At 43.8% G+C, this 9,606-nt stretch overlaps 1 protein-coding gene across 1 annotated transcript in view; it reads left to right on the top strand.

Moving 5' to 3' along the window:
* The window catches only part of MGMT (O-6-methylguanine-DNA methyltransferase), a 163,019-nt gene extending 153,687 nt beyond the window's left edge, over nucleotides 1-9,332 (top strand). Inside the window, exons 6-7 of the mRNA XM_062579518.1 lie at nucleotides 2,106-2,245; nucleotides 8,256-9,332. Coding sequence (XP_062435502.1) covers nucleotides 2,106-2,245; nucleotides 8,256-8,387 — 272 coding nt within the window. The 3' untranslated portion in view covers nucleotides 8,388-9,332. The remainder of the gene's footprint in view (nucleotides 1-2,105; nucleotides 2,246-8,255) is intronic.
* The last annotated feature ends 274 nt before the right edge of the window (nucleotides 9,333-9,606 follow it).

Below are 9,606 nucleotides of genomic sequence, written 5' to 3'. Positions count from 1 at the left end.
GGGCGAAGTGGGGTGTTCCCAAGGGTCCGCTTTGCATCTTTTCACCGATAGTGGCTGAAACGGAGGTGGTTATAAAAAAGGGCATCCGTGTACCACGCGGCTCCTAGCAAGTCCCTGCTTTCAGAGGCGTCGTTGGCTGGGGGCTGCCACTCGGGAATGGTGCGGTCGTCCTTAAGCCCAGCAACGTCTGAAGTGTTTTCGGAGCGAGAGGGGGAGAACGTGTGTGTTAATTTTTACGTGCAGATTTTACGACGTTTTATAACGATATTTAACAGCACAAAATGTTGGCACACTCCAAAAATTGGTGGAAGTTCAGCCATCTAATTTGGGCAGGTTATGCTTACAGGCACTAACACTCGCAGACAGTTTAATAACAGTATTTGGCACTGTCTCGTGGAGCTGCTTAAACTAATTAATGCATTTGCTCCCTACAGGGTGAGACGGGGTTTTCAGGTACGTTTATAAACCGATGCGCACGGTTGCGAGCGGTGCCCTTGTTGGGGAAGGTTTCGTTCCGGCGTGCGGCGCTCCCTCCCGGCTCCTCGGCCGCCCGGCCGCGGGTCGAGGGGCGGCGTGGGGCAGCAGCGCCCCGAAAGCCCCCCGGGCGCAAGGCTTGAGAAGAGGTTAAAAAGAGGGGGAAAAAAAATCAGAAGTAACAATCGGATTTGAAATAAACCTTTCTAAAGGAATCACAGTAAACAAAATGTGTTTGCCTAAGGAAACGCTCGCAGCGATCAGCTAGTAACACAACTGCTTGTGCTAATGAACCCAAAGCTGTTAATGTGGTTTCTTCAGTTAAATTGATTCATGAATTTTGAAGAGAACATTATCTAATGAATTTTCTTTGAATAGAAAGCAATTAAAAGGACAAATCAGTCTGATTAACCCCAAAGTCACCCTACTGCCACAAATGGTGTACAGTTTGAAATTATATCATAAAAAAACTAGAGCAGATTTGCTATCTCTTTGCCCTCTACTAATCCATGTAAATTAATGAACAACAAAGTTAATTTCTTTGATGACCCTTTTCTCGTATCACCTGGATTATGCTGATGTTTAATTTGCTTAATGTTATAATAAAGACTAAACAGATTTTTTCAATGAAGTGATTATCATTCCCTTCAGTTAAGAAGTGATTTTTATTATTTAATACATACATAATGGCGTATGGGTTTGCTTTAAGAACAAAATCACCCAAATTCACTATGGTCCTGTGTAACATAATCGATGTCTTTGCTGGACAAGTAGAGAAAGAAACTGCTTTTAATTGCTTTGGCATTGCCAAAGCGGGAGGCCGAAGCTGGGAACGAGGGGAAGGGGCGTTTCGGGGGATTTCCCTCTTTTTTACGCCCTTTTTTGCCAGCTTGCTCCCCTCAGTAAGGTGTTTGCTAGTTAGATCTCCGGAGCTTTTCCCAGCGCCTTGGGAGAGCCGTGGGTGCTGAACGAGACTAAAAGCCTGAGGTGGCTGTTGGTTTCCCTGCTGCAAGATAATCCCAGGTCGGGAAAGTAAAACTCTGGAATTCAGAGGGAAGCCGGCTCGAGTGCATTTTCTTACTCATTGCTTCCGCAGTTGGAGCACGTTAGGAGCAATTCGCTGGCGAATCGAAAGCAAAATAGGGGAGGACGGGTTATTTTTCGGCGCCCGGTGCCGCTACGGCGCGCCCGAGGTCGCGGGCAGCCCTCGCGTTTCGCCGCGGGAAACGGGCTGGCGAGGCGAGGGCTCTGTGAAAGAGGTAGAGCCACTTATTTCTTTCCTTTTTAATTTGACGCTATGCTAATTTATGCTCTGCCAATTTAATGGGAAACCACATTGTATGAGTTAACAGGATAATTGTACTCGAAGCAAATTAAAAATATAGGAAAATCAAAACCTTAAATCCTTTTTTATAGTGACCAGTTACTTGAAGCGCTCTTTCTAGCAGTCACGTATTTAAATATAGTGATGTAGGACCCAAGAGCAGGAGAGGGTGTCTGGGCTGTTTCGGTTTAAATTGGAAAGCTCTTGCTGGGCCCACGCTTGGTGCTGGGGTTTGGGGATATTTGTTCTTGCCTCGCTTTCTTTCAGCCGCGCGTACGAGCCAGTCCTCCGCTCTTCTCTTCTGCAGCTTCGTTCACCAGACAGGTTTTGCAGACCCTGATGCGGGACGTGAAGTTCGGCGAGGCCGTTTCCTACAAGCAGCTAGCAGCGCTAGCAGGCAACGGCAGGGCGGCGAGAGCGGTGGGAGGCGCGATGCGAAGCAATCCCGTAAGTGCCCGTCAGCCCTCAGACGAAGCTGGGGAAGGCGGTGGATTTAGGCACAAAGCTTGGTGGGTTAAATGTCATTAGATTAAATTTATCTGCTGTGAAAACTGCTCTACCATGAGTAACAGGGTCAGTAAGTGTTTTTAATCAGCAGTAGTGCGCAACCCAGTTTAATGTGATTTATTCCCTACCATATATGGTGTTAGGTTTGAAAAAAGAAATATTGCGCTTGTTTTAGTTTGTCAGCCTGTACGCATTTTGTTGTTCTCAAACTTTCTTACGTATTGTTAGGTGAGGGAAGTCTTTTATCACTCAACACTGACACCATTTGACAGGATGTGAGGAGCTTTGAGTTACTAGTAGTCCGTCCTTTCTGGTATGGAAATATTTCTGAAAATGTGAAAGAAGCGGCATTTTAATCCATACAGGTACACGTTTGAATCAGATCCCTAACGCAGAATTTACTTTGCCAATGTTTTGGGTTTTTTCCCAAAATAAATGTAAACAGCATGTCTCCATTGAGATGGAGCCATGATGAGATGAATTTAAGCCAGCTGGAAGGAGTAACGCTCTAGGTTATTGCTGTGGATTTTGGAGAAACGGTATATTTGAGTACTTGGTCTCTTTTTCTGTCTTCCAGGTAGTTATCTTTCTCTTTTAGTTGTCCAGGTCTAGGTTGGCAGATGTATTTATGAACCTGAGTCATGCTGCTTCGTGTAAGTGAAGTTAGTGAGAACCAGTGCCGTTATACTTGGGACTTTAAAAAAGTAAAGTTTGATTTCCATTAATAACATTGTGGCCTTTTCAGCCATTCTTCACCGTATTTTTCCTTATTACCACTTGCCCTTAGCAACATATGTCTTTCCATATCTTAATACTTCTTTTTTCTGCAGCATTATACCTGCTGTAATCTTTGACCTCCCATGTTGTTTTTATGTTCAGTCCTCTCTGTTTTTTCTTTAATAAGGTACATGTGAGACTACAGCATGTAGTTGCAAAGTGAATTCAAAAAATCTGTTTTCACAAGACCTGGCGGCTTTACATGTACAAATAAAAAGTTGTGGGGTTTTTTTGCCATGCCATGCATTATCTTTATATTTCTCCTCATTCGTAAAATCTGACGCATAACCAACCTGCATATTATGACCGGTAGGTCTAAATGACCATAGAAAGGTTTATATGGAAAATGTGAGAAAAGCATAGGGAAAAGGTGGTCCCACTGAAATATAAAAGGACTATATGTGGGGTTTCTTGAGGAATACGTATGAAATTACAGATTAACTACAATATGGGAGATGTGTGGTAATAAAAATGTGTTTTGGACAGGCAGGGCTGTCATTACAGTACTGATTTTTTTATCATCAGCTTTCTGTTGTGAAAGGTTGGGGTGGTATCATATAGCTCTTTTTCCCTAAAGCTATGCAGTAATATCTATAATATGCTTTAAAAATTTTCTGCTGGAGACAGAAAACAGTACAGCTGTAGTATGAGATGGGAAAAAAACCAAAAATAAGATAGGACCCCATTTAAAAAAAAATTGCAGTAGCTTTGCTGTATATTTTCAGAACTATTTTCATCCTTCCTCACAAGGGAAAAAGCAGGAATTTTCACACCACAACCTGCTGTTACCGCTGCTTTGGATGCTGCTGCTCCACTGCAGCCTGAGGGCAAAGCTGGGTACATTTCTAGGCGATAGCAATTACATATCCTTTTGCACAACACTGTACTGTTATTCTTTGAGAACTGTTTCCTGTAGGTTTGCATTGTATTGCCTTATCTTAATGTGCACCGTATTATATTGGAAATCATTCCATCATATTAAAATAGTTTGTATTGTCAAGTACAATACAGTGTATTGACAAAACATCGCTTTATGCTGTTTATATGAACTGTGTCCTATGAAAATCTCATATACACTTAAAATATCACAGTATCCTTCTTTATTGAACTTAAGACCTTAGACACGTTAGGCAATATGTTGGTTTATACAGTCGTGCACAGTGTGTATAGGATTTTAGGATACCCGTGAACATCATCCATTTACAAACACAGTTGAAGTCTGGTTATCAGGTGAGATATTGAGCTTTAAGTCTGACTATACAGTTCATTAAACTGAACACGTCATCTCCACTGCAGCATCATTAAAATATTAGCAAAGAATTCTTGCAAGGTCTGTAGTGTTAGCAACCGCTACACCTCTAATGTGAGCCTGAAGTCATAAACACCGTTTCTGAGTAGCGTTTGCTCAAAATCATTGCATAAATGCAGTGTTCTCCAGTGTGGTGTTCCCTCTTAAGCAGAATGCTGTCGTGTCTTCCAACCATGCGCTAAATAAATGGATGGGGGAATTTAGCTGTGCAGGAGAGACGTAGAGAGCAGACTACTGATTTTTGTTTCTGAGAGGGGAGTTGAAACTTTAATGAATAGTTTTGTTAAGGATTACTACCAAAGCTATGCAAAATCCTAAACTGTTTTGCACCTTGAGATGCTTCTTAGGATTGTTAACAGCAAATGGTGCTCTCAGTAGTTTTGCCAAGCACGTAATCCCAGTAGGTTCCTGTTCTACTACTATTCCATTCCCGTCATGTTATGAATTTCTGTCCATGATCTGGATGGCTAAATTATAAACACAATTTAAAGAGGACGGTAATACTAGTAAAATCGAGTGTTTGACATAAAAGAGCACTGCCTGTAGAACCGCATACTAGTGTTGCTAGTATATTTTGATAAAATTGCGTACCGTACATTTCTCCACAAAATATGTCTCCCACCTCCAAATCGTGAGTTGGCGTTTAATTTCGGTAGTGTGCGTTCTGCCAGGTTCCCTTTGTAGTTGGGTTGTTCCACGTAATTCGTACAATGACCTTCAACTTCACGCGCAGGTGGAAGAGGTGCCAGTAGCAGCTGAAAGATGCAACGTCTGTGCTTTGGTTTATACCAAGGACATGGTGGGGATGGCCACCTTTTGCAAGAAAAGCTTCAGATAGTTTACTGCAGTTCAGATTGATTGCAAGGTCTGTGGTCCTCAAAGGGAACCCATAAAGTTCAATTAAAAATCTCATTAGACTAGTATAGGAGGATCAAAAAGAAATCACAGAGACTCATGGGAAACAGGGGGTGTTGGGCTGATTAGTCCAAGGCCATCCTAAATGACTATTCTGTGGCTTAAATAAGATGTCTTCAGTGGTCTGGTAACAGCAGTGATAGCTGCATAAGGGATTTTTTATCTTCTATCTGATTGTGTTACTGTGCAGACTAAAACCTAACCAAATGTAAACTTGATGCTAATATCGATCAAGCGTAAGTCAAGGATATTATTCAACCAAAATGTTTTAAACATTTGAGGCTGAATGGAGTAATTGTGCATTTAAGAGAAGATGGTGAAGTGTGGACTCACAATGTTGCAAACACATAAACCTACTTGTGCATTAATCCCGTAGGTGGTTTGCAATAACCTTGAACCCGTGCTGGCTCACGTTACAGTATTTGTTTCTGCAAGGCAATAGGGGGAGAAAAAGCAATAGGACAGGAGCGAACTGAAAGGTTATTTTTTGCTAAGCGTGATTTTTGTTGTGTGTTATAACTTGATATTTCAGCTGTTCCCATTATGGCCTCGCTGATCCGTTTTTGACAGTTTGGCAGTTTCCTGCGAGCATTCAGCCCGTCAAGCAGTGCAGCAGGGCGGCCGCTTCTCTATGGCGTCAAACTGCAACCTCTTAACAAGCGGAGCACCGCCGGCGCACGCCGTTCGGCTTCATCCTCGGACAGAATTTGCTAAATGCAGTTCAAAGGCAATCAATACCTTGCGCGGAGAGGTTTTTCCCCACCTTTTTCTAAACAAACGCATTATTGAGGAGTTAGTTTATTCACCGATTGCCATGAGCGTTAATGACCACCCGAGTCTTGTTCTGCCAGTCACCTAGATGGCTGTTGATAAAGATTTAGCATCATGTTCTAAGTGTCAGGCCTGTCAGTAGTGCTGAACCATTTGACCAGAAGAAAAAACGCACAGGGAGCTATTGATTACAGCTTCTCAGTGTCACTTGTTCACCAGGATTTAGGTATTGATGAGGCTGCGAGTGAAAACAAGCTCTTTCCCTTGTGGGCCTCTACCCAGAAGAACAAAAGCAAAGTTGGAGAAAATATTCAGCTGGTACCAGAATCAGAGGGATTCCAGTATTGATTGAAGGGCCCCTTCATGTTATTTTTGTTGGAGACAAATCTATGGGTTTGGAAGTTTTATAGCGTTTGAGATAGGGTCTGTGTAAGTGACGGATTCATGTATTAGATGAATTAGATTTCACAGCATGAAGATTTCAGTGGAGCTATAATATTATGAGCCGCTTGGTTATTGATAAAAATTACATTAAATGTAGCTGAGGCATTAAAGCTCGAGCCTAGGATAGTATTCCTTCTAAAATGTCCTTAGGGCCCTAATAAATTTTAGCAGGTTTAATTATTTTAGTAGTCTCAAAGTTGTCACCACAATTAAACCAAACTGAAGCAATATTCAATATTTTTAAATTACAGAGCTGGTACAGTCTTTGTAATGCATTTTATAGCCAACACTATGCAGGATGACGTACGCGCATCTGCGTGCGCGACGACAAACTTGGTTTAAAATTCTTTATTTCAGGCGTGGAAGAAGCCTTACTTGTGCCGCCCCTCTCGTCCCGCTGCGTGCGTTTTCCGGTGAACGCAGCTTTTGAACTAGCCCCAAAGCTCTGGCTCTGCAGCCCTGCTAGCTCAGCACCCGGTCCTGAAAAGGGGACTCGAAATACCAGCAGGCTCGCTGCCTGCTGCTGGCCGGGCTCTGCCTGGAAGCGCAGCGCGTCTTCCCCACTCGGGTACACCTCCCACTTTCTCACACAATTTAGCAGCAGAACCTACTGCCAGCAAGTCAAATACTATGTATAAATCTTTTTAATGATCTCCTCTCCAACATTTTTTTCCTTCCTGGGTTCCTTCTCTTTCTCTTAGTTTCTGGATGCGTCCATTAAACTGATGCATCAATAAACGGGTCTGGATCAAAAAGAAAGAAAACGAAGATGTGCGCCCCACTCTGGAATCCCATTTGGGATCCCAACCAAAAAAAATAATAATAATACCCAGAAAACACTTTTAAAGGTCAGTCGATTAGCTGTCCAGCTACTTTGAGGTCTTCGTGTCTTAGACTCTAAGAGGAGCACAGCTTGAAGTTCACAGAAATGAATATGAAACACAGTTAAAATTAGTCACTGTAAAGTATGCAAGTGGGATGTGTGTGTATAGAAGTAATTTTTTTTTTTACTTAAAATATCCAATTTGTAAAAACTGCACTTTCTGCTGAGTTGTTCCTTTCACAGTCATCACTAAGTTGAATTACTATGCAGTTACAAAAACACATACTGCGCTATTAAAGATGATGTATTGCATTTTTTATGTTGTGTACTTCAACGATGATAATCACCTGTAATAAAAAAGTGCATTTGTGTACTTCTGTACATTATCAGTCTATTATGTAACTTACATTGATTTTTTTCAAAATCTTCGACATTTGGCTATAAATGATACAAAGTAGATGGTAGGGGAAAAGTTCTTAAATCGGTTAGGTGCGAATTAAATCCCTCCTGTTGCAGATTTTAAAAATTCACAACCCATTTTGGATTGACTTGCTGCTAAATAATAAATAACGCCTTGCTCTTAGGTAGAATTTTTCATCAGGACACCTGGAAGTGCGATCGCAAGAACAGAAACGGCGCGAGGGAGCGGAGACTCGGGGAAGGGGCGCGGGCTGCTCGTGCAAGGGTCGTTCCTGGGGGTTTGTGGCTTTTTTTTTTTTTTTTTTCCAGAAAAGCGGCCTCTTCAAATCCAAGCGGAACCGGGCGCTGCAAGTTTGTACTTCGGGTAGTTCGGGACCCTGGGAGGAGGGGGGGAGCCGCCGGGGCGGGCGCCGCCGGCGAGGCGAAGGCGGGCTGGCGGCGCGCTCCCGCGGGCGCCCGTCTCCGCAGCCCTGTTTCCGCGCGTTTTGCAGATCCCGATCATAATTCCGTGCCACCGCGTGATCCGCAGCAGCGGAGAGGCCGGCAGCTACGGCGGAGGGAACCTCCTGAAGGAGTGGCTGCTGTCGCACGAGAAGCGGCACAAGGAAGAGCTGGCGCGCTGACGCCGAGGAGCCTCGCGCGCCGGGCACGCAGCGCCCAGACCCTGCCTGGCGGCCAGCTTCCCGGCGGAGGAGCGGCGAACGTCTGAGCGACCTGTAAATATAATGCAGCACCCGAAGTGAAATGCGTGGTGGCACCGCTGCATTAGGAAAGCTGGACGTGCCCTAAGGGATGCCGCTCGGGTGCCCTTTCTTGTTCCTGCCTTTTGCAGCAGAATGACTGCCGCGGGCTGGGCCGTTGCGCGCGTATTTCGTTCCTGTCTCCGGCGCTGTTTTGTTCTATTTTTAATGTCCATTAAAGCAAGGATAAGGGGGTGGGAGGGACGTGGCAGCCGCGAGGTGCGACTGTCCCTCCGAGGGACGCGCACGCGCTCGTTCGTGGGACGCGCCGAGCGCCAGTCCCAGGGAAACAGCCTTTGAATTGCTCGCTCACCGCATTTTTTCACCCAAGATACCGACAGAAACGTGGCCTTTACGAGCAGCGCGGAAAGGCAGCTCGGGAAGGAGGTGCTGGCAAACCATAGCAAAAGCAGGGAGGTTGCCCAAACTTGCACAGAATATTGCGAAATAGCATCTTAGTTGTGTCTTTTTGTCAGCAATGCTTCTATCGCTCGGTTTGCTTCACGTTTTTGCATTTCCCTGTTCTAGGAAGGTTTATTTCCCGTAGAAAGGATTCCGCTATTCGAGAGGTGTCAGAGCTAAATCTCCTGGTTGTTCAAAAAGGGCTCTCTGGAAAGACAAACCAGCAGGAGCTGAAATCTTCAGTACGGGAATCGTAAATTCTAACGTGGAAATACTGATTTTTATGTGGTTTGTCGGGTTTTCATAGATGTCTCTTTAGAAAGGCCATTGCTAACCAAGAAACGACTCTGTTCCGGTGTGTTAGTTAATGTAGCAGTATTGGTATCTTGGAATTACTTCAGTAAAAGAACTGCTTTGCATGTGCAAGTGTCTTTGTGTTTGTTTATAAATAAAACACAGTGTGTGATATACGGAGGAAATAAACGATACCCAACTGTACAATATAAAGCGGTATTTTTATCAAGGGTTTCTGGTGGCAATATAAACCACGAAAGCAAAGCTCAAGTGGTTTGTACGTGTCACCAGAACCCTGAGATAAAAATACAGCCTTATAATACGTACAGTTTGGGTGGATTTTATATATATATATATATATACATAATACCAACAGAAGAGGGGGGAAGCTAAGGTAAGCGTTACC

This window comes from Rhea pennata, chromosome 7, assembly GCF_028389875.1.
Source record: "Rhea pennata isolate bPtePen1 chromosome 7, bPtePen1.pri, whole genome shotgun sequence".
Classification (NCBI taxonomy): Eukaryota; Metazoa; Chordata; class Aves; order Rheiformes; family Rheidae; genus Rhea; species Rhea pennata.
The sequence above is the reverse complement of the archived record's forward strand: the minus strand, read 5'-3'. Positions and strand labels throughout refer to the sequence as shown.